A 23,821-nucleotide genomic window follows, 5' to 3' on the forward strand; every position below is an offset into this window, starting at 1 on the left:
TGCATACAGATACGTCCATGTCGTGGTTCGAGAGGTGATTCTCCAGCGAATGTGCTTTGAAGGATATATCAAAGGGTTCAGAGGAGCCAGAGAGTTGTTTATCCACTGTCCGCTCTGTCCCTGTTGCTCTGTTGCAACAGGAAAGGCGAACATGTTCTTCCAGAAGACAAAAATAAAGATGTCTAGAGCCTAAAAACAATTTGGCCCAGAGCATAGCGAGCTGTAAGGCCCAGAGCTTCCGACGTTAGAATTACAGGGCCGCGGCCCACGTAGACATGGCCCTTTCCCACCTTTCCGCGCACCGCGATTTCGCACCGCGTGGCGTCTCCCTCGCTCACGTCGCTGCCAAGTGCCAAGTTTTTTCACCGCTTTTTCCTGAGGCTTTGCGCCCTCCCCTCCACCGACCGCTCGCCCCCTCGCCGCCTCCCGTTCCGGTCTAGGGTTTATACCGTTCGCCTCTCGCCCCCCCACTTCCGAATCGTCGGCGTCTCCGCAGGTTGGTGCTTATCAATCTATCGAGCTCGACGCCCTTCGAATCTTCTCCCGTGGAGTTCTGTTGGTTGATTCGCTGGTAATTTTTATTTTTATTTTTGGTAAGGTTCGCCGCGCCCAAAGGGGACAACAGGGTTTTTGGGGGCGGACGGCAAGGGTGTCAAAGTGTGGTTGATAGAGAGGGAGGAGAGACGATGAGGCCGGTGTTCTGCGGCAACTTCGACTACGACACGCGCCAGTATGACCTGGAGGGCCTCTTCTCCAAGGACGGCCCCATCCGCCGCATCGACATGAAGTCAGGTATTCGATCTCTTCCCTCCCTGTCTCTCTTCCTTGCTAGTCCGGTGCTCAAATTTAATACTGGGGGAAAATGCTGCTTGTTTGGCCACCAACACAAGTGCCTAATGAATAATATTAATTATGCGCGTCCTAAATCTAATCCTATAATGCAGTATCTGGAGTCAGGAGCACTGGTTTGTATTATTGTGTTGTGACCGCACTATGAACATATGTGTCCTAGAATTCCACAACAAGTCTTGCTCTAGACCTTGTACATCATATATGTGTAGTCCAATTATCTTCTTGCTTGCTATAGCGCTATGCCTTGCCACTGGGAGTATGCATGTCTGTAAATTTGCATCTGTGCCTTATGTTTATGATATACTACTATTTCTGGTGCGGGGAAGGGAAATCCTGAAAGTCCTTGCTCAATTTCTCCATCAATGTATCTGTTGTAGGCTATGCTTTCATTTACTTTGAAGACGAGCGCGATGCAGAGGATGCTATAAGGCGTCTCGACAATGTGTCTTTTGGCCATAGCAGGCGCAGGCTCTCTGTAGAATGGTCAAGGGTAATTTCTTGTCTCTACATGGCTGGGATATTTTCGCACTTCCATTTTCTCTATGAGCAACATTAATAAATTTGCTAATCACCAACATTCATATGTTTTAATAAATTTCTTGTCTCTACCTGGCTGGGATATTTTCGCACTTCCATTTTCTCTATGACCAACATTAATAAATTTGCTAATCACCAACATTCGTATGTTTTAATTTGCTCAGCAAGTCGAGCCTGTGTCAAGGAGCCGTGATAGGCCTACTGGGGATGTAAAGCCAACTAGAACTCTCTTCGTTATCAATTTTGACCCCATACGCACTAAAATTCAAGATATTGAGAAGCATTTTGAACCATATGGCAAGATTGCCAACATTCGTGTTCGAAGGAACTTTGCATTTGTACGGTATGAGACACAAGAGGAAGCTACTGCCGCTGTCAAGAACACTGATAAGAGGTATGCTTCCTTATGTTGCCACTAGCCATTCTCCAGTCGTTAATGTGTTGTTCAATTACTTTGCTCCCAGTTCCATGCTAAATATGATTCTCCACCTCCTTCGTTGTTGCCTTAATCTGCTGCTTCTACATTATTACTAGGACAATCTTTTTTAGTAGACTATGTTCCTGGATATTTTACTTATTCTGATGATGGTTTCTTATGAAAAAATGTCACGTTATTATGTTGATTTATCTTATTGGCTTCCTAGTTCCTACTGTAGTTGTTTGAGGACCTGGTTCCTTTAATAAATTAGATTGCTGTCAACATGGAAATGATTAATACATAGCATCTGTTTATACCCCAGAATGCTCTCCATTCTCAAGCATCTCCTGAACATGCCTTAGAACTTTTTTTTGACAAATGGATATGAACATTCTTTCCTTGAAGTGATACTTACTCTTCTTTTGCATCGTTTCAATTCTAATCTGATAGCCATTTGGTGGATTTTGGATATGCTTTGTTTCCTTCAAATTACTCAGTTTTCAGGGTCATAAGTTTCTAGAAGTTTGCCCTTCCTGTTGTTTCTTTTTGTTGCATGCCAGCAATACTAGGCATATTGTTTTTCTCTTATGAAATACTTTTGCTTTTGGTCCTTGACTCCTTGTAATTGTGATTACTTCCTGAGCTTGATGTAGTTGTTGCGTGGCAGCAATAAGATAGATTTTACTGCTATTTTTAGTGGTGCCAAGTCATGATTTCCTTAACCACAGCAGAGCTTAGCCTCAGTGAATAGTCCCTTTCTTTTTACATCAAATTTGTCTTGCAGCACAATATTGGACAGGGTGATCACAGTTGAATATGCCTTCCGGGATGATGACAATGAGAGGGATGACAGATACGGCAGCCCCAAGCAAGGTGCTCATGACAGGCGTCGCGGTAACCCCTACATGCGCTCACCTAGCCCAAGGTACCGAAAGGACTACAGTCCAGATTACAATCGGCGTGGACGTTATCCTGGGTATGATCGCCGTGATGGAGCAATGTATGATAGGAGAAGCCCTGCATATGATCGTTACAGCAGGGGCAGAAGCCCTGTTTATGATCGCTATGATAGGAGGAGAAGCCCCGTTTATGATCAGTACTAGGTAAGAAGAATTCTATGAAGTTCTATATGTTAGTTGTACAGTTAACATGCAGAAATGCTGAACTTTTTTTTTTACCCCCACTGATATAAGTTCAAAAGTGCTTCAGTTCTTTCATCTTGCTATGTCTGATTCTTATGTTATCTATGGATTTTGCTTTTAACCCATGTTCAACATCTTTTGTAGATGGTTGATTCTGAAGGATCTAGCAAGGAAGTGGTTTCATGGAAGAAGTGGCAGGCAACGTGATTTTCCTGTGCTAAGTATATTTGGAGCTGTCTTGGTGTCTCAAAATAGCGCAACAGTGTAACGTGATGCTGCTGTTGCCGTTGTTGACAGCAACAAATATCTTACCTGATTTGTGGTGCTGAGCTGATATTAGAATTGTAATGCCTCCTGACCAGCTTCTACACTGAATGTGTGCATTCCCATTACCCACTTCTTATGAAGCCGTGAGGCGGCAGAACTGCGGAAGTGTATTTGCTGATATTGAGATTGTCTGTTAGCCATGTCTGTTTTCCTTTGCTTGGTCGTGAAAGGTGCACACGTGCTCTTGTGCTTCAAGCGCAGCTACCAGCTTTGCAGATTGGTTTGCTATTGTTCTCGATCTGACGGTACTGGCGGGGCTGTCCAACGAATCGACGGTTTCTACGGAATTTGTCACGTCGCTTCTCTTCCCGGCTGCAGCTCGGGAGGACCTTATCGCCCTCCTTCGCCGCCCCCTAGCGCCATGCACTCGCCGGCGCCGCTCCCGCCCACCAACTCGCCGTCCCCGGCTTCCCGCCCCAGCCGTGCGCCTGTCGTCCCGGCTGCCCAACGCGGCACTGGCCGCCACCGCCAGCGCCGGAAGCCGTCTTCCTCCCCGTCCACCCCCGAGGCCGAGCAGCCGGACGCACTCGCCCACATCCTCCGGACTGAGGCCGCCGTCTCGGGCATTTCCCGCAAGGCCGCGGCCGTGCGGCAGCAGTCCACCCGCCTCTGGCCCCGCGCCGTCCTCGAGGCCCTCGACTCCGCCGTCGCCGCCTCCCGCTGGGAGTCCGCCCTCGAGGTTCCCTCCCATTACCTTTGCTCCCTTCTCCCCGAGGAAGACTTTATCTTCTCTCCCCCAACGAGGCAACGATGCTTATTTCTCTATCGCTTTGCCTAGATCTTCGAGCTGCTGCGGAAGCAGCACTGGTACGAGCCGAGGTCGCAGACCTACGCGCGGCTGCTAATGATGCTCGGCAGGTGCCGGCAGCCGGGCCCGGCCACCGCCCTCTTCAAGGCGATGCTCTCGGAGAAGCTCCGGCCGACGGTGGACGTGTACACCGCGCTCGTCGGCGCGTACGGCTACAGCGGCTTGCTGGAGGAGGCGCTGGCCACCATCGACCAGATGAAAGGCGCCGCCGATTGCAGGCCGGATGGGTACACCTTCTCCGTCCTCATCGATTGCTGCGCTAAGTCGCGCCGCTTCGATCTGATTCCTGCTGTTCTTGATGAGATGTCATACCTGGGGCTCGAATGCAATTCTGTTATTCACAATGCGATAATTAATGGGTACGGTAAAGCTGGCATGCTTGAGGAGATGGAGAGTGCACTTTCCAAGATGCTTGAGTGCGGGAACAATGTGCCAGACATTTACACGATGAACTCTATCATCTGGGCATACGGGAACTATGGAAGGACAGATGAAATGGAGAAGTGGTACAGTGAGTTTGAGCTGATGGGTGTTGAGCCAGATACCAAGACGTTTAACATCATGATCAAGTCTTATGGCAAGGCCGGCATGTATGACAAGATGATGTCGATATTCAAATATATGAAGAAAAGGTTCTTCTCACTGACGGCGGTTACCTTCAACATAGTAATAGAATGTTTTGGACGAGCTGGCAACATTGAAAAGATGGAGTACTATTTCCGGCTTATGAAAATTCAGGGTGTGAAACCTAGCCCCATCACTTACTGCTCGCTAGTTAATGGGTACAGCAAAGGTGGGCTTCTTGATAAGATTCCAGGAATTATTCGCCAGACTGAAAACACTGATGTTGTCTTAGATACTCCGTTCTTCAACTGTGTGATAAGCGCATATGCAAAATCTGGAGATATCAAAATTATGGAAGAAATGCTACAACTTATGAAGGACAAGAAATGTAAGCCTGACAAGGTAACTTATGCCACCGTGATTCAGGCATACACCGCACAAGGGATGGATGAAGCTGCTATGTTGTTAGAGATGGAGGCTGAAGGATTCGATAAGAAGTTGCTGGTAAGTATCTTTCACTGTTGTAACGAGCTCATATTGATTATCCCATGTTATTTCACTGATATTAGTGGTTACTTGTTCTTGGATCAGGGACCAGTTTCTGATATTCATGGCAAATAATAACCTACAATTGTTCCTTTGTGGGTTAGTCCTAATCCAAGATTGGATAAAGATGATGTGAAGCAAGAGGTGCTTTTGGGAATATAGCTTGAAATCGATAACAAGGTCTGACCAAAAGGGGTGCTGCCAATTGGATGCAGACGTCAAGGAAACCTGAAGGTCCAGAACTCTTTCTACATCCTGGTCAGACAACTAGTTCTTCATGCGGATAATCCATCTATTTGGGGCTCATTCTCGGAATTTGATGTGCACACAATCAGACTGCAGATATGCCACCATGCTGATAGCCCGATCCTTCTCAACATATTGCTGTCTTGTAAGTTGTAACAGCTTCCAAGTGGGACTGAGGGTAGCTGGGGATCCTGAGAATGGGAAACAGCATGAATGACACTGTCAGCTCATGAATAAATCGTGGGGAGGACCGTGCACAGGTCACAGGAGTTGTATTGCCGACTTCGTCGAAGTGTAAGCAATTTGCTAGCCTTCGCGTGCGGGGTTAACCATCATCAGTACGTCAAGGATCTCAGTTTGGAGAGCAACCGTGGCTGTCCATTGTCACTGAACATCTTAGTGCTCATTAGCCGGTAAAACCCTGTAAAATGTAATAATATTCATGCAATGTTGCCTGCTTTCAGGCTATAAATCGATGCATTTCTTGATCAGTAATGTATTCAGATTTGGTTTTGCCCCTCCTTTGCAATGTAAATAAGCAAAGATAAAGGCCCAAGCTATCTGATCAATGCACACACTGAACGGACCAGTGGGCAGTGCCATTAACATGATCAGAGCCAGAGAAATCGATGAAGTGAACCTGGTCATCGAGTAATCCACAGAGCCAACCAGGAACTGTCATCTGTTGGCAGCGTGCCATCCAGACAGATTTGCAGGATCAGACTGTACTCAGCAGCGTCAACGGGCAACGACAGTCTGGGATTCTGGGGCCAAACAGTCACATCTCAGCGGAGTGGACTAACCAACTCCCCTTTCCGATCCGAGGGGCGACGCGGCGGGAGGCCATGGACTCGTCGTCGGGCCAGCAGCGCCGGCGCCGGCGGAGGGCGCACACGGCGGAGGAGGCGGCGGCGACTCTGCGGAAGGCGTGGTGCCGGCTGCGCCTCTCGGCGCGGGACCCGGCGCGCGTGCCGCCCTGGGACGCCGTCGTGCTCACGGCCGCCAGCCCCGAGCAGGCCGCGCTCTACAACCACCAGCTCGAGCGCGCCCGCAGCCTCGGCCGCTTCCCCGCCTCCACCACGGCCATCGCCGTCCCGGACCCAGAAGGCGCCCGGATCGGCTCCGGCGCGGCCACGCTCCACGCCGTCGCCTCCCTCGTCCGCCACCTCGCCGCACAGGTCCTACTACCTCCGGCCTAGCGCTAACTTGATTGTGCAGCTGCAGCCACTAGCCTCCTGCTACTTGTTTGGTCAATCAGGATATCTGAATTTTCGCAGGCTTCCAAGGAAGATACTGCTGAATTCCTTCCCGAATCAAATGGTTGTTCTGGGGATGGGAGCGCGCTTGCCGCGGCAGCGAGCTTCATGGCGAAGAAGCACGTGCTCTTACTTCACGCCGGGGGTGACAGCAAGAGGGTTCCATGGGCGAACCCCATGGGGAAGGCTTTCCTGCCTCTGCCTTACTTGGCTGGAGACAATCCTGATGGACCTGTTCCACTTCTCTTCGATCACATCCTCGCGATTTCATCGAGCGCAAGGCAAGCTTTCAACAACCAAGGTTGTACCTTAGAGAAAAATGACTAGCACTTACGTCCATGAAAAGTGACTGCCACTTTTGTGCCCATTTCTAATTGCCCATAGATGACCAGGTGGGATCTTCATAATGACCGGGGATGTTCTCCCGTGCTTTGATGCCTCGAACCTAGTTCTTCCTGACGATGCTGCTTGCATTGTGACTGTGCCCACCACTCTGGATGTTGCTGCTAATCATGGAGTGGTTGTAGCGTCAAAGGATGGTGGGATTGATCAAGAGAGCTATTCTCTATATCTGGTTGACAATCTCCTGCAGAAGCCGACAGTGAGCGAGCTTGTAGAGGGTCATGCCATCCTAGATGATGGGAGAGCATTACTTGACACGGGAATAATAGCAGCAAGGGGTAAAGCATGGCAGGACCTTGTCACGCTTGCACATTCATCTAGCCAGACCATGATCAAGGAGCTCATGACTAGTAACAAAGAGGCAGGCTACCATTTCTAGCATTGTGAACTATAACATTTATCAAGCATGACTTTCCTTTCTTATGTTTTCCTAAGACACTTTTGGATGTTGCACAACTCATTCATTTCTATTGAAATTATGCTCGTTGAATTAAAAAAATGCGATTATTCTGTAAAAATATTTTCTGTATGTTTAGCAGTTAGAAATGCTGGTTCTGTGATCTTCAACATCTTTTGAAAGTCATAGTTACTGTGAATACTGAATACTCAAATGCAGTGCAGGATGTTCCTTATTGTACATTCTGAATAGCCTTCTAGCCCTTAAGATATTTAAGGCAACGGCAATCTGTTTCCTTCATTTTGTACTTTGATATGCTAGCACCAACATGTACTGTGGTAGAAACTGAATATGTATTCTTGACCAGAAGCAATGGCTTTTCTCTCCTTAAGAACACTAATATACTTATATGTTAGTTCACTCTTTGTTCCATGCAGAAAGTGGATTTTCAGAACTCAGTTAATCTTATCTTCTAGTAGTATATTTATTTAACTTAGAGCTGAAATATCAAAAGTATGTTCTAAATTTTACTACTGACGCTTTGTTACTTCTTATTAGGCACATTTCTCTAATTGCATATGAACCTTGAGCTTTTGATTTGTGTGATCATGCTTGCCAATTTCTGCAGTTGAGCTTATATGAAGATCTTGTGGCGGCATGGGTACCAGCCAAGCATGAATGGTTGAGAAACCGTCCGTTGGGCAAGGAACTGATTGATGCTTTAGGAAAACAAAGGATTTTCAGCTTTTGTTCATGTATGTTGCTACTAATGATGCAACTGTCGTTGCATTGAACTAGTGCCTTATCATGGTTTTCCATCTAGAGGTTATGCCTTTTATGTTTTCATGAACTCCCTCCATTTTTAAATATATGACGTGATAAGCTGATTAGTTCATTCAATTAGCTCGTCCTAAACGCCACATTTTAAAAAATGGAGGGAACAATTATTAAAATTTCATCTAGTGTAAGATATTTTATTCCTATCATCATTTTTTTTCAGTTGTGCAATTGAAATGCTTAGTTGTGATTGTTTTCCTTTTCAGATGACTTCTCATTTTTACATTTTGGGACATCTGCGGAGGTTCTTGATCACTTGGCGGGTTCCTATTCAGGACTTGTAGGTCGAAGGCATATGTGCTCACTACCAGAGACCACTGCTTGTGATATTGCAGCGACAGCTATTATTTTGTCTACCAAGATTTCTTCTGGGGTCTCAATAGGAGAGGATTCGTTGGTTTATGATTCAGTACTTTGTGGTAGAATACGGATTGGTTCGCAATCCATTGTTGTTGGGGTGAATATAAGTGAGTTTCATGGGTGCAGTCCTCAGATAATCAATGGTAGCACTTGTTTCACATTACCTGATCGCCATTGCCTCTGGGAAGTGCCTTTGGTAAACTCCGCGGGAAGAGTTTTGGTTTACTGTGGTCTTCATGATAATCCAAAAGTTTCTATTAAGAGGGATGGTACATTCTGTGGCAAGCCATGGATAAATGTTTTGGAAGACCTTAGAATCCAGGATACGGATCTGTGGAACTCAACCAGCCAGGACCAATGCTTATGGACTGCAAGACTTTTTCCTGTCATGTCTCTCCCTGAAATGCTGAATGTGGGCATGTGGCTTATGGGGTCAGCATGCGACCCAGATGGAAAAATAGCTTCCTTGTGGAGAAAATCGCAGAGGGTCAGCTTGGAAGAGCTGCATCGTGCTATCGACTACAGTCAGCTTTGCATGGATGCAAGGAAGCATCAGTCAGATCTTGCAGCTGACATAGCCAAGGCTTGCATGAACTATGGCTTACTTGGACGTAACCTGTTTCAACTTTGCGAGGAAGTGTTACAAAAAGATTCATGTTTAACACTGTGTGAAGAATTGCTTTCATTTTTTCCAAGTCATGGGGATCAGTATTCTGGGGTTCTTCCCCAGAGTAGAGAATATCAGGTCAAGATGGATCTGCTTAGAGCCTCCGGAGATCTTTCCACTGCATGTATCGTTGAAGAGAAAGTATGGGCTTCCATATCAAGTGAAACTGCATCAGCAATAAAATATGGATCAAAAGGTGCTTACTAATTACTACAAAACATTTACGATAACTAAAAGACCTTGTATTTCCAAAGCCAACTGTTGTGCTTATATTAGCTTTTCTCAAAAATCCATGATATCTTGATGTGCAATGAGCTAATTGTGGCTGTTGTTACCATTTGCACTATTGATATTACCATTATATTGTTAACACATTTCATTCTTTCATAGAGCCATCAAGCGGTTCCATGTCTTCGACCCATGGTAACTTGCATCCTAGGAAGGCCTTTGTAGAATTACCAGTCCGTGTGGACTTTGTTGGGGGTTGGAGTGATACACCTCCATGGAGCTTGGAGCGTCCAGGTTGTGTTTTGAATATGGCAATTAGCTTGGAAGGAAGCCTTCCGGTTGGTGCTATGATAGAGACAACAGAAGACCACCTTGGAGTTTCAATCGAAGATGATGCTGGCAGGAACCTGTATATTGATGATCTGGCATCTATTTCATCTCCATTCAAAGAAAGTGACCCGTTCCGTTTAGTCAAGTCTGCTCTTATTGTTACTGGTATCCTTGGCCACAAAATATTGTCAAAATCAGGCCTGAACATTTGGACATGGGCAAATGTTCCTCGCGGAAGTGGTCTGGGAACTTCTAGCATATTAGCAGCTGCTGTAGTTAAGGGTCTATTTCAAGTTATGGAAGATGATGGAAGTGATGATAATGTTGCTAGAGCTGTGTTAGTGGTAGAGCAAATAATGGGCACCGGTGGTGGATGGCAAGATCAAATCGGTGGCCTATATCCTGGAATCAAATGCACCCAGAGTTTTCCAGGACAACCATTACGGTTGCAAGTTGTCCCGCTGTTGGCCTCTCCTGAGTTGATTCAGGAATTAGAGCAACGTCTCCTGGTTGTGTTCACCGGCCAAGTAAGTGACCTTTCTGCTTGGAGCATAAAATTCTTGAGTCTTTCTTGTGACCATGCACCGGCTATAACTAGAAGCCAAGAACTACATACAATCTGTCTTTCTGAAATTTGTATTCAACCGTAATAAGGTCAAATTATCAACAATTATCAAGGAACAAAATCATGTGAGGTTGAAGGCCGAATTGTTGAAAGCGCAAACAACATTTTGGTCCAATTATACCAGATTGTAGTACAGAGAACGATTTCATATTTGTGGTTGTGGCCATGCTATCCATGTGCCATGATGTTGGTTGTTAAATATTCTCCACATTGCTATTTTTCTCCCTAAATGAATCTAACTATCTGTGCAGGTAAGGCTCGCCCACCAAGTCCTGCAGAAAGTTGTAACCCGATACCTCCGCCGCGATAACATCCTAATATCCAGCATCAAGAGGCTTGCTGAGTTGGCCAAAATTGGGAGGGAAGCCCTAATGAACGGTGATATAGATGAGCTGGGCAACATAATGCTGGAGGCCTGGAGGCTGCATCAAGAGCTAGACCCTTTCTGCAGCAACAAGTTTGTGGATGAGCTATTTGCTTTCGCGGACCCTTACTGCTGCGGCTACAAGCTGGTCGGAGCCGGTGGTGGTGGCTTCGCGCTGCTGCTTGCCAAGAACCCGAGCTGCGCCAAAGAACTTAGGCAAGCTCTTCACGAGTCCACCTTTGATGTGAAGGCGTACGATTGGAACATCGTTATGCCACGATGATGAGTTGGTGCACTGGTGCCTGACATGTAGAGTACACATCTTTCTATCCATCCTGGTTGATAGAGGTTGTCTGCGGTCTGCGGAGTAGCTGGTTCATATGTATAGTACAATTTTTTTTCGAGAATATTTGTGTTATGGCTGTTTTCTTCGTATGTTATTGAGCATCAATAGAGTTTTAATGATCTGTTGTATTCCTCTTGCAAGTCTTCTCTAACGTAATGGGAATCTTGATAATTTAATCGTTGAGCATTGTGGTTTTGGCGTGCCGGCACGTTTCTCCAACCCTGTTCAGGTTTCTTTTCTTTAGTTGGTGGTAACCGAGAATCTCAGTCCTCGGTATGCAATTTTCAAAGTGGATTTTGAATCCGACAATTGTAATTGGCTGAAATTGCAACAAAATTCTAGGCCGAACCTAAACTTGCCCGTATTTTTTGCGGCACTAAATTTGTTCGTACAGGGAATCATTGTATCTGTTCTGGGTTCCGTCCGTGCTTGTCCTCACCTTTTCCCAGCATCGTCAATTCGTCATGCTTTGATTGGTTGGTAGCCGAATGCCCCCGAAAGTCACTGATCCAGTGTCTCCTGGAACAGTCCCCATTTCGCCCAGGCAAAGGCAACCGCGGACAACCGGGTACTGCTGGAGATCGCGATATCAATTCCAGGGCCGCCATGGAATTTGTCCCCTGTGACTGCGAGCGAGGGAGTACACCGACACGATCGAGCAGCACCTGTTCATCACTACTACTAGTCTACCACCAGCACACCCACATGTGTGTTGATCTGTCGCACCAGCTTACAGCCTAGCTCTTGATCTGCAAGAACTGATGAAGCTGTCGCTGGTGCTGTAAATGCAGAAACACTGAGAAGCGCGGTCGATCGATGCAAAAATGATCCATGTTACCATTGCATTGTACAATGTTATGGAGAGAGAGAGATCTAGTCTATATAGAAACCAATAAAAAAAATGGAGATCCAAGCTCTGATCATCCAAATGCACGCCCCCCACCAACCCAATGCAAGAAGAACTCAACTCACTCCCAATGGAGATCTCAATCAATCACAAAGAAAAGAAGGACGAGAGAGGATGCTAATAACTAATTAGCTATCACAGGAGGAGAGCGAGAGCGACCGCAGCGACGACGGATCCGGCGCCGGCGACGGCCCGGAGCTCGGCGGCGGAGGGGTGGGCGCCGGCCGGGGCGGAGGCCTGCAGGAAGCCCTCGGGCGCCTCGGCGGCCGGCGTGGGCGCGAGGGCGGCGAGGTCGCTGGCGGAGGGCTGCAGGTAGGTGCCGTTGGCCATGGGCACGTCGACCCAGAGCTTCTGGCCCTTGCGGCAGTGTCCCGGGGCACCGCTGGTGTAGTAGGCGCGGCCGGGCGTGGTGAGGTTGAAGACGGAGTTGCCGTCGGCGAGCTTGAGCACGGGGTTGGCCAGGTCGCAGGCGGCGAAGGCCTCCGGCGTCACCTGCAGCACCGAGTCCTGGCTGGGCGGGTACAGGAACCCTGCGTGCGAGGCAGTGAGTGAATCCATGGCTCAAGTCACCAAGAAGTAGCAGCAGCTGGACTTACAGATGGAGTCGCCGAGCGCGAAGTGGACGGACTTGGCCCAGCTCTTGTAGACGTCGGGCTTGGAGGGCGGCGGCACGCCCCAGGCGTCGAGGTCGCCCACCTTGTACATGGCGCCGGCGCACCCGCCCGCCAGGAGCAGCAGCACGGCCGCCGATGCCAATGCCGCCCGCGCACGCATCCTGCTGCCTGTGCTGCTTCGCTTTGCTAGCTCTACCGGCTGCTCACTGTCTCTTTTTGGTGCACAGCGACTGCTCGTTTTCTTTCCTTCGCCCGCGGCAGCAGCGCAGCGGCGGGTTACTCTATTTATGAGGGAGGGGATGGGCAAGTGCAACGGGTGGATTTGACAATTTGACACACCAAGAAGAGCAGAGCAGAGGTGTCGCGGCTCGAGCCATGTGCCGCGCCGGGATTAGAGGCCCCCGTCGCCTCGTTAAGTAACGGCTAATCACGCCGAGTCTCAAAAAAAGAGGAAAAAAAAAAGGGCTGCAGGCTTTGGTTTGGTTCCAGGCGGGCGTGGCCTGGTGCGCGGCAGAATCCGGGGGCCGGCACGTGGGGCTGTGGGGGCCAGCACGTGAAAGGAATCGGGAGATCCCAGTGGAGTGATGGGCTTCTCTTCTCCGGGGTGGCACGAGCACGACCTCAGCTACCTGTGCTCGAGCTCAACAGTTGCTCGGTTTGGCCGTTACCGTCGCTGTAGAGTCAGCGTCCTCAGCTCGCTGCTCCTGCAGACCAGCCTGATGCCACGGGCCCCGGCGGCGATGTGGCAAGATGATATTTTAGAGAACTCCGCTAATTGACACAATCCAGTAGAAGAGAAGGGCTCATCAAGTAATGGTGTATGGTGTGTGTGTGTGTGGTTGCTTTTACAATTCTGCTTACACCAAACTTATAGAAAAAGAGCATTTAATTGCCTACAAAAGCAGATGTAAAAATACACCATCATCTTGATCCGGTAGGTACGTCCAAATTGATCTCATACAGTCGCAAGGGATGCACTTGCATCTGCTTTGGCCCCACTTGCCGGTCTTACATGCGGTGTCACTTACATCCACCTACGCTATCAACCAAATATTTTTTTCACATTATTCGTCCATAAGACCAACCGAACACGCTTTTTTATGATCACTGCATCCGTTAGTTTTCTCTCATCTAGGATATACGATGCAGCTTTACTAGATCTATACGAGAAATCACATCCTAAACTTCTCTTGTACAATGCCTAAACAAATAAAACATGTGCCATACTGCTAATGCTGTAGGCCAGAAATCGTCGTTCCATTAGGCCCGGAATGATTTGAAAGAAAAAAAAATCATGAGCTATAGCTCAAGCTTTGAGCCAAAAATGCTCCGAAATTCGAAAGTCCTCGCACTCTTCCGGTAAGCCTAAACGACTTGTAGAGGGGAAAAAAGCATGTGCTTAGCTCACACATTAGGAAAGAAAACCCTGTGAAAATAAAGAAAGCCCCAAAATCTTTCGGGAATCCTGAAATGACTTCAGAAGGCAGAAAAACATGGGCTATAGGCTATAGCCACCCACCCATTCACTAAGGATGTAAAAGAAAACAGTAATGCTATAGAACATATATCTGGAATCTAAAAAAATCAGACGCTCGACATATGTTGTAATAGTTAAGTATCACTATTATTTCTGTATGTTTCAGAGTAAATGTTGCATGAAACATAGTATTCATATTGCGGCAGGAATTTTCTATCCAGAGTCAAACGATGTAGTCATTTTTACTTCATGTTGCAAATAGTGACCGTTAATATTGCACTAGATAATTTTTAATGTTTTTTATGTTTCGTCGGATGAAAATGATATATAGTTCAGGTTATGGGCCAAAAATAGATGTAGGCGGTTTCTCTCGTGGGCCACAATTGCCGAAATAAAAATGATATATAGTTCAGGTTATGGGCCAAAAATAGATGTAGGCGGTTTCTCTCGTGGGCCACAATTGTCCACCCAAGCTTGCAACACGTTTGAGCCCCATAAAAGCCCATCTCGCCGCACTCGCAAGTCGCAACCCTAAACCGCCGCAGTTCCTTTTGTTCCAGAACCCCCACGCAGCGGCGAGATCCATCCCCTCCCTGGAAACAAGTCGAAAAGCCCTAGCCCCCAAATCTCCCTCCCTCCTGATCCAGCAGCCAGCAGATTTCCGCCATGGCCGCCGCCGCCGCCGCTGCCCCTGCGCCGTCCCGCAAGACGGAGACCTACACCGACACCAAGCGCCGCGACGACGTCCGCGGCGCCAACATCGCCGCCGCGCGCGCCGTCGCCGACGCCGTGCGCACCTCGCTGGGGCCCCGTGGCATGGACAAGATGATCTCCTCGGGGGACCAGGAGGTCATCATTACCAATGACGGCGCCACCATCGTCTCCCGCATGTCGCTCGTCCAGCCCGCCGCGCGCATGCTCGCGGAGCTCTCCCGCTCCCAGGACGCTGCCGCGGGGGACGGAACCACCACCGTCGTCGTCCTAGCCGGATCCCTCCTCCGCCGTGCCCAGTCGCTCCTCTCCGCGGGCGCCCACCCCACCGCCGCCGCCGACGCCCTCCACCGCCTCGCCACGCGCGCCATCGAGATCCTCCACTCCATGGCCATCCCCATCGAGCTCTCCGACCGGGAATCACTCGTCAAATCCGCTTCCACTGCCCTCAACTCCAAGGTTGTTTCCCAGTACTCCACTCTCCTCTCACCCCTCGCCGTCGACGCCGCCCTCTCTGTGGTGGATCCCGCTCACCCGGACCTCCTCGACCTCCGTGACATCCGCATCGTCAAGAAACTTGGTGGGACTGTGGACGACACTGAGCTCGTCCGTGGCCTCATCTTCGACAAAAAGGCTAGCCACGCTGCCGGGGGACCAACTCGGGTGGAGAATGCAAGGATCGCTGTCATCCAGTTCCAAATCTCGCCACCCAAGACTGACATTGAGCAGAGCGTCATCGTGTCGGACTATGCACAGATGGACCGCATCCTCCGTGAGGAGCGCAATTATATCCTTGGGATGGTCAAGAAGATCAAGGCTGCTGGCTGCAATGTCTTGCTCATTCAGAAGAGCATCTTGCGTGATGCGGTCACTGAGTTGTCTCTGCACTATCTTGCTAAGGCAAAGATTATGGTGGTGAAGGATGTGGAGAGGGATGAGATTGAGTTTATCACCAAGACCCTGAACTGCCTTCCCATTGCCAACATTGAGCACTTCCGCGCGGATAAGCTTGGGTCTGCAGATCTTGTAGAGGAAGTTTCTGTCGGGGAGGGCAAGGTCGTGAAGATCACTGGTATCAGGGACATGGGGAGGACTGCGACTGTACTTGTCAGAGGGTCAAACCAGTTGGTCATTGATGAAGCTGAACGCAGTCTCCATGATGCCCTTTGCGTCATCAGGTAAATTGCATCTTCTGTTGAGATAATAATCTAAGCCCTACATGCTTAATTGCTTCTGAATATTTATCTCCCAAGTTCTCTTTGTATATTGTCTGGGCCAAATCTTGACACTGATGCTATATGTCACCAAAATCTGTATATACTCGTGTTATTGAGGTAGCATTGGATTAGGATTTTATTTAAAGGGTGTAAAAAATTAAGCAGACAAGGCCCTTTGTCGTTCAAGTTCAATAAACTTTCATATTCGGTTCGTGAATTAAAATGCAATAGCTTTACTCCCTCCGTCCCACAAAGATTGTTCTTTTAGAAAATTTTAGACAAGATAGTAGCAATGCTAAAAGTCCAAAGTACCCCTAATAACTCTTCTTAATCGGATGGATTACTGAGTAGAATTAATTATGCATGCACAATTGCAGTAATTGTCGGACCTATTATTTAGCGAGTCTGACTTGAGCATTGATGGTGGGAGTAAATGATCAATTCGTTAATTGGGCCAGAAGGTATTATGAGGGCCTTTGTTGGATTGTTTGAAAGTTATATGGACATTCTTTGTGGGACAAGTTTTGAAGGCTAAATGAACAGTCTTTGTGGGACGGAGGGAGTACTCGTTAGATTCGAGTACAAAAGGCTTCATGATTGCTTAATTACATGGGTTATTAGGTAGGGGATAAACATGTGGCTGTAATCATTAAGTTGCATTAAATGAAGCTTTTAGTTTATCTTGTATATTTTATTGTTTAGTAATTGTTTGGCTGCACATAAAGACATGTGGCTGTGTATGTTGTGAAATTTTACCACGTATGTACATTCTAGATTACATAATGGGAACCTAAAACCTGTCTTCAATTGAATATCTTTGGTGCTGATGCATTGTGGTGACAAGAGATTTGGCATATGCCATTTTTACATGGAAGCAGGAAACTAGGAGAGGGTAATTGAATAATGAGTGGATGCAATGCCATCGATATGACATGAGAGTAGATATTACAATACAAATATCCTATATTTATTTATCTTAGAAAAAAAATCCTATTTTTCTGCATGAATGTAACAAGGGAAGGTTATGGAGAACTGTATTTTTTTAATTGTTCTATCCATTTCATAGGTTGGTCATTGCAGTGGTATTTGATCCCAAATTTGTAGTGATGTGACAATGTAACGGCTATTTGTACTCTAATAACAAGGTTAACACATAACTGGTCACGATTTTGTTTCATTATACTTCCATGTGTGGTGTTAAAGCTATGCTAAGATACGCAAAGCATGAGCTGCTCCTTTTTTTGATCTAAAAATTAACACCACCCCTGTATCCTATATTTTCTAATTTGCTAGTATCATGCTGTACTTCTGCTTAAGTTTTTCTGCTCCTTCCAGAAACAAATCCTAGCAATGCATTGTACAGTTTGATCTTATGCAATATGTTTCCTATATATAATTTTGTTATGTCTACTTGAAATTGCAAGTAATCCTTTTGGTTCCGTGTGTTCAGTTCACCACAGTTCAACAGTAGTGTATACATTGTAAATTGCATGGGTGTGCCTATCAAGGCAGAGCAGTTCATGTTTGAAGTGTAGGTGGAGAGTTGCTAACAATGGCTGGCTTTTGTTTATTGCTCAATTAATGGCAGCTGTAGTAGAGGGCTTGAAGGGGTTGACTTGCATTAGCATAATGATTAACTTTTATGCTTCCAAGCAATTTATGGATCCCCTTTACCTAGCTCATGGCAAAGAGGTCTTGGATTTGTGCAATTATTGTACATTGTCGTCCAGCAGCATATCTGTATCTGCATGATGCTTTGATGCAGTCTTTTCTTTTTGGATGCTTTGAGCTTGTCTACCCATTTTTCTAGTTGGCATCAGTATAGCTGGAGATGGCAAAGCAGAGAAAATCATTATGATTATTTGTCACACTTTGTTCCTTGTTTAACTAAGGCTATTTTCATGTTATTATAGGTATAATGCTAGCTATAAGTTTCATAACAATGTAGGCGGGTGTAATTCCACACTATTTTCATTTTGAAATGGTCTCCCTACTAATTGATGTACTTTAACCATTTGCAGTAGTGATGCTGTAGGGAATTTTCTTAAACCAAATAAACTGAGTGTATATTACAGTTGGGATTCTGATTTTTCTTTGATGTTCCGATTGGTTAATACTTCTCCTTTTGATGCTTCAGGTGCTTGGTGAACAAGAGGTTTTTGATTGCTGGTGGTGGTGCTCCAGAAATAGAGATGTCAATGCAACTGGCTGCTTGGGCAAAGGAGCTTCAAGGGATGGAGAGCTACTGCATCAAGGAGTATGCTGAGGCACTCGAGGTCATCCCTTACACGCTGGCTGAGAATGCAGGGCTTAACCCAATCTCCATTGTCACTGAGCTCAGGAATCGCCATGCTAGAGGTGAGAAGAACACGGGCATCAATGTTAGGAAAGGGCAGATCACAAACATCCTGGAGGAGAACGTTGTGCAGCCCTTACTGGTGAGCACAAGCGCCATTACGCTAGCTTGTGAGTGCGTCAGAATGATCTTGAAGATTGATGATATTGTCACCGTAAGATAAGGGCATGAAGTTGATTATCACGTCAGCCTGCCCTGTTGTCTGGATTGACAGTGTACTACTTAATTTAGAACTTTATTCGTGGGCTTGGTGTTTGTCAACCTTGATGTTTTGTACCCGTGGCTTTGATGTCAGTAGAGGAGAGGAGTTTGTCATATTGTTACAGTAATGTTTGCTCTTCTTTGATGGAACTATCAGAGGTGCCTTGGTGCACCCCATCATTATGAAAGGTGTGTTCTGAGCGATATGCATGCCTGTGGTTGCATGTTCCCTGCAGGTTGCACATTCTTGAGCTCAGCTTTGTATTGTAGCTGCTGCATCATGAACAGGGGCTCCCTGCCGTCTCTACCGCGACATGTTCCCTACGCACGAATGCAAATATGGTTTTACTCAAACATTATGCATGTAAATTGATCGGATCGGTGTGTAATATAAATGGTGTTCCTAACCATAAAACTCGTGACAGAGATGAAATGAGAACTAGTACGTCGAGTGAAGGAACTCTACTTGTCAGTGATCAAGAATAAGGGCATGCTTTTGAGCTTTTCTAAGAACCTGCGGCTGGCTTTTTTAAAAAAAAATCAACACTAGTTTTTAGAAAATGAGCTCAGAAAGCTACGAAAAGGTCGTAAAATTGAGCTTTCCAGCTTTTCATATAAACTTAGCTTTTCTGAGTCTTCAGCTTTCTAAAAGCTGCACTAGAAATTTGTTGTTTGTTCATGCTTAAACAGGTCTTAAGATGTCTGAAGAAATATCATGTTAGCTATTGGTCCTTTTTAAAAGAAATGTGAACAATTCTCTGTCTCATTTCAAAACCCACTTGCTTTTCCTCTGCTGTTAATTATTAAAATAACGGAGCTACTAGCATCAGGACGTCCGATGGGAAATTTTCCATCAGACACTCCGACGAAACATTAAAATTACCTAATGCAACATTAGTTGTCACCGTTTGCAACATGAAAAATAATGTGTAAAAATGACTATGTCGTTCGACTCTGGGATAGAAAATTCCGGCCGCAACATGAACATTATGTTTCATGCAACATTCATTGTGAAACATGCAGAAACAACAATCGCAACATCGATACTTAACTATTGCAAAGATATGTCAGAGCGTCCGATTTTTTTAAGATTCCCGACGTCCAATGCTTAACATTACCGTTAAAATAAATAATACCATCGTTCGACACAAGCCTCAACATAACGGGCCCATACCTCCTCTCCATTCCCCCACGCCAAATACCCCACGACACAAGTGACCTATCTTTCAATCTGTAATGCAGCCAAAGGCCCTTAAATACTGTGAGCTCAAATCCGAAGTAAGTTCAGTTTTGATGTATCATATAGCTTCTCCATGTGATCATTGTTCAGATTTTGAAATTAAAAAAAAATGAATGTGCAGGTTCGGATGTGACTCGAGCCAACCTGAGTTGTTGTCCATTCAGTACCCTTGTGAAGCTAGTACACCAACACCTGCTACCTCCAAATCTACAAAGAAGAAGAGGAAGGCACAAAGGAAGGCTAAGAAGCAAAAGGCTGCAATGGAGTCAAAGAAGCAAGAATTGGTGCCACCTCCTGCTATGTGCACCAGAAGCAAGACTCCTACTCCTGATAGCCCTGCAATGGGCACTAGAAGCAAAAGAAAAATCCTCAAATGAATGTGCTGCTATCTTAGCCTATTTTGCTAATTTTGTGGGATGAAAGTTGCATGATCTGGATGCTGGAAGATGTATCTCCAAGCTACTCTCTATGTGCTGAGAAACTGAAACTCAACTAATTTTGGTTGGGAGAACACATCTGTAATGGTCCTTTTGCTATTTAACTTTGCTGGCATGTAATTGACAACTTGTGCATATCATGTGATGGATCTGTGTGCTCTTTGATAGCCTATGCTGTGACCAGTCCTTATTTACAACTTCGGCATATCTGAGTGCTTAAATGGACCTACTTGTTGAGCTCCTACGTTGGATTTGTGTGCTACAATTATATATATTATTTTATCATGGTATTTTATTTTGCTCATATGGTATACTGCTCATTTTTCTTACTCAACTTGTACATGTAGCGATTGAGATGTGCAATGGCATGTAAGGAATTGAAGCAAATTTCACTCTATTCTACTGGCAGGGGTATAATCATCTTTTCTACTGTAGTTAACAACAACTTAACAGTCATTGGACGTATAATTATTTTTTCACTGAAGTTAACAGCAACTTAACAGGTATTGGACGGTAATAGCAATGAGGGAATTGTAAAATTGAAGTAGTGGCAGGGGAGGAACAAGAATTTCGGAAGCGGTCAAAATTATTCCGCGCCACGGCAGGCAGAGCAGGCGCACTAACGGGCCGCATCTCTTAATGGCCGATTTGCAATATTGGGCTGTCGATCAATCCGCACCGGTGAGGCCTGCCTGCTCGCCAAGTAGGCCCATTCTGAACCGCAAATGAACGGGCCGGTGTAGCCCATTCTGACTGCTCGCGCGGTGCGACCTCGGCTGTGAAGATTCTGAAAAGCCCGGCCCGTACTTGCAACGACAGCGGCCTCGAGCCTTCGTCGAGGTTCTCCGTCCATTTTCGTCGGCGGTTCAAAAATATCAGACGCGACGGGCACATTTTCGCAAATATAGCCCGCACAGAATATACGCGGCGAGGCCGGCCATCTCCCGTGCCGTGCGCGACCCAAACCCTCCTCCCATTTCTTTCTTGCCTCCCACGCCGCCGCCGCCGCCGCCGGATCACGCCATGGCCGATCCGCGGCTGTACCCGTCGGGATCCGACGACCGCCGGGATGACTCCGGCCGCCGCCTCTACAACCCGTACCAGGACCTCAACATCCCCTACAAGCAGCTCTACGACCTGCCCACCTCCCCGGAGTTCCTCTTCCAGGAGGAGGCCATCGCGCAGCGCCGCTCCTGGGGCGAGAACCTCACCTACTACACCGGCATCGGCTACCTCGGCGGCGCCGTGGCGGGGGCCGCGCTGGGCCTCCGCAACGCCGCGCGGGGAGCGGAGCCGGGGGAGCCCGCCAAGATCCGGGCCAACCGCGTCCTCAACTCCTGCGGGAGCTCAGGCCGCCGCGTCGGCAACACGCTCGGGGTCATAGGCCTGATGTACGCCGGGATCGAGAGCGCCATGGTCGCCGCCCGCGACCGCGACGACTGGATCAACAGCGTCGCGGCAGGGCTAGGCACCGGGGCGCTCTTCCGGGCCGCCAACGGGCCGCGGTCAGCCGTTGTCGCGGGGGCCGTCGGAGGGGTTCTCGCCGGCGCCGCCGCGGCCGCCAAGCAGGTCGGCAAGAGATACGTGCCCGCCCTCTGATGTGTCCGTACGGTACTCTCTCTGCTGTGATCGAATCACCCAATCAATCAATTCGTCGCGAGGATGTCAAGTCTTCGTTTCTTGTTCTGCTGGTTAATATTTGAGAAGAGTCATGTTCTTCTCAACATTCCTATATATTGACAGCCATATGCTGTAATGATATGTGAACGATCTGATCGGACCTGATCAGGAAATTTTTGGTCTGCCTTGCAATGTAACACTAGCTAGCTGGTATCGACACAATAATACTGCATTTGCATTATGCTGGAGAACCCATGACATTGTGAAATCTAATTTTCAGTGTAGTGTAGTCTTGCTAATCACTGTTTTTGTTTCTCTCATGATGAAATGGTTTGCATAACAATTGCTTGTGAGAAAGGTCTGTTTTGATCTGTGAGTGAATGTTTAAGAAACCCAAATGTTGTACATGAGTTCGTGCACAGTTTGGTAGCAAGACATTCAGGTCACAGGATATCATTCTGAAGTGACTCGTTGATAACTATGATCCTTATTTTTTTTGGGTTCATTTCGGATCTTTACCATCCTCATTACACTTGCAAATACATCATGATGCTCTGACTGAATATTATGAAACAGTGATGTGATGTTTCATACTCCCTCCGTCCCACAGAGACTGTTCGTTTAGGAAATTTTAGACAAGATAGTAGTAATACTAAAAGTCTAAAGTACCCCTAATAACTCTTCTTAATCGGATGGATTACCGAGTAGAATTAATTATGCATGCACGCTTGTAGTAATTGTCGGATCTATTAACCTTCCTTGTTTAGCGGCTTGGGCATTGATGGTGGGAGTAAATGATCGATTCGTTAACTGGGCTAGAAGGTACTATAAAGGTTAGAAGGTACTATGAGGGTTTTTGTTGGATTGTCTGAAAGTTATATGGACACTTTTTGTGGGATAAGTTTTGAAGGTTAAACGAACAATCTTTGTGGAATGGAGGGAGCATGATATATCATATCAGTCGTATCTCTCGCTGACCATTACATTCTTGTCACGATTTGAGAAACCCATTCGCTGACCATTACATTCTTGTCACGATTTGAGAAACCCATTGGATTGGGCTTGATCTGTAAGCTGCTGTTGCATAAGACCTTTATGCACAATCTCAGCATCACCCTGTTTAAACCATCATATTTCTTGTTCATCACCCATTAACCTACCGAAATACTGATTACATGTTGTATGGCTGCCGCAACTACAGTGCTTGCACTGGAGCTCCATGGTCATGGTTGTTGTCCATGTTTCTTTGTATTTTCAACTTCCTGTGTCCCCAATTTAGTGCTAGATGTATTCACCACTGAAATGAGTGATAACTTCTGTCTATACTGATTTGAATACTTTGTTTTTCGACAACTGACTGACTTTGCGTTGATGGCTTCTTGTCGTCGCCGCGCTGATGTGACACATTATAAGTTGCAGCGAAGGGATTAACATAATCTGAGGCAGTAGAACTGTGCCGCGGTTGATGTATTTCATTGCACCAGTTTGTCTTCGCCTCGTGTGGACTGGTTGATTTCAGATTGGCAGTTGATCTCTGTACGCCTCCTGCCTCCAAGCTCATTCTGAAAGTTGGTCTCTGTATGCCTGCAAGTAGTTGTCGCCATCGCCATCGCCATCGCCATTACACCTAGGTTGCATAGTCGTACATTGCTGTTGGTTTCTTAATGAAACGATCGCACTGCTTAAGCAAGTAAATGTTGAGGTCTGCTGCTTAGTCATGGCCTGTGATTTGTTGCCTGGACCAGGCAGCATGCTCAGGGCCGCCGATTTCCGTTGGCCTTGGGGTCAG

General features: G+C 46.8%; 6 protein-coding genes across 7 annotated transcripts; 5 read left to right on the forward strand and 1 right to left on the reverse strand.

Annotated features, from left to right (window-relative positions):
• Positions 1-337: 337 nt before the first annotated feature.
• Positions 338-3,396, forward strand: LOC101772434 (serine/arginine-rich splicing factor RS31). Its single transcript, XM_004985939.4, has 6 exons — positions 338-496; positions 599-792; positions 1,230-1,342; positions 1,554-1,783; positions 2,592-2,910; positions 3,094-3,396. Exons 2-5 carry the CDS (start codon positions 687-689, stop codon positions 2,908-2,910), a joined length of 768 nt encoding a protein of 255 aa, XP_004985996.1. The 5' UTR covers positions 338-496; positions 599-686; the 3' UTR covers positions 3,094-3,396.
• On the forward strand, positions 3,383-5,953 carry LOC101772837 (pentatricopeptide repeat-containing protein At3g53170). Its single transcript, XM_004985940.2, has 3 exons — positions 3,383-3,955; positions 4,055-5,152; positions 5,240-5,953. Exons 1-3 carry the CDS (start codon positions 3,416-3,418, stop codon positions 5,267-5,269), a joined length of 1,668 nt encoding a protein of 555 aa, XP_004985997.2. The 5' UTR covers positions 3,383-3,415; the 3' UTR covers positions 5,270-5,953.
• Positions 5,954-6,035: 82 nt separating this feature from the next.
• Positions 6,036-11,435, forward strand: LOC101773659 (bifunctional fucokinase/fucose pyrophosphorylase). Of its 2 annotated transcripts, XM_004985942.2 has the most exons (7): positions 6,036-6,618; positions 6,718-6,997; positions 7,089-7,459; positions 8,124-8,250; positions 8,539-9,555; positions 9,750-10,444; positions 10,794-11,428. In XM_004985942.2, exons 1-7 carry the CDS (start codon positions 6,286-6,288, stop codon positions 11,187-11,189), a joined length of 3,219 nt encoding a protein of 1,072 aa, XP_004985999.1. In that variant the 5' UTR covers positions 6,036-6,285; the 3' UTR covers positions 11,190-11,428. The 2 variants fall into 2 exon arrangements, with proteins under 2 accessions (XP_004985999.1, XP_022679203.1); XM_022823468.1 differs by lacking the exon at positions 6,036-6,618 and having other exon boundaries at positions 6,852-6,977; positions 10,794-11,435.
• A 630-nt stretch (positions 11,436-12,065) lies between these two features.
• On the reverse strand, positions 12,066-13,059 carry LOC101773248 (mavicyanin). Its single transcript, XM_004985941.4, has 2 exons — positions 12,756-13,059; positions 12,066-12,689 (listed from the first exon to the last, which is right to left on the reverse strand). Exons 1-2 carry the CDS (start codon positions 12,931-12,933, stop codon positions 12,295-12,297), a joined length of 573 nt encoding a protein of 190 aa, XP_004985998.1. The 5' UTR covers positions 12,934-13,059; the 3' UTR covers positions 12,066-12,294.
• Positions 13,060-14,801: 1,742 nt separating this feature from the next.
• LOC101774066 (T-complex protein 1 subunit delta) lies at positions 14,802-18,941 on the forward strand. Its single transcript, XM_004985943.4, has 2 exons — positions 14,802-16,139; positions 18,316-18,941. The coding sequence occupies exons 1-2, from the start codon at positions 14,917-14,919 to the stop codon at positions 18,695-18,697; spliced, it is 1,605 nt and encodes a 534-aa protein (XP_004986000.1). The 5' UTR covers positions 14,802-14,916; the 3' UTR covers positions 18,698-18,941.
• A 2,356-nt stretch (positions 18,942-21,297) lies between these two features.
• LOC101774473 (mitochondrial import inner membrane translocase subunit TIM23-2) lies at positions 21,298-22,375 on the forward strand. Its single transcript, XM_004985944.3, has one exon. It carries the CDS (start codon positions 21,436-21,438, stop codon positions 22,009-22,011), a length of 576 nt encoding a protein of 191 aa, XP_004986001.1. The 5' UTR covers positions 21,298-21,435; the 3' UTR covers positions 22,012-22,375.
• The last annotated feature ends 1,446 nt before the right edge of the window (positions 22,376-23,821 follow it).

Source organism: Setaria italica, chromosome IX (genome assembly GCF_000263155.2).
Source record: "Setaria italica strain Yugu1 chromosome IX, Setaria_italica_v2.0, whole genome shotgun sequence".
In the NCBI taxonomy this organism is placed as follows: domain Eukaryota; kingdom Viridiplantae; phylum Streptophyta; class Magnoliopsida; order Poales; family Poaceae; genus Setaria; species Setaria italica.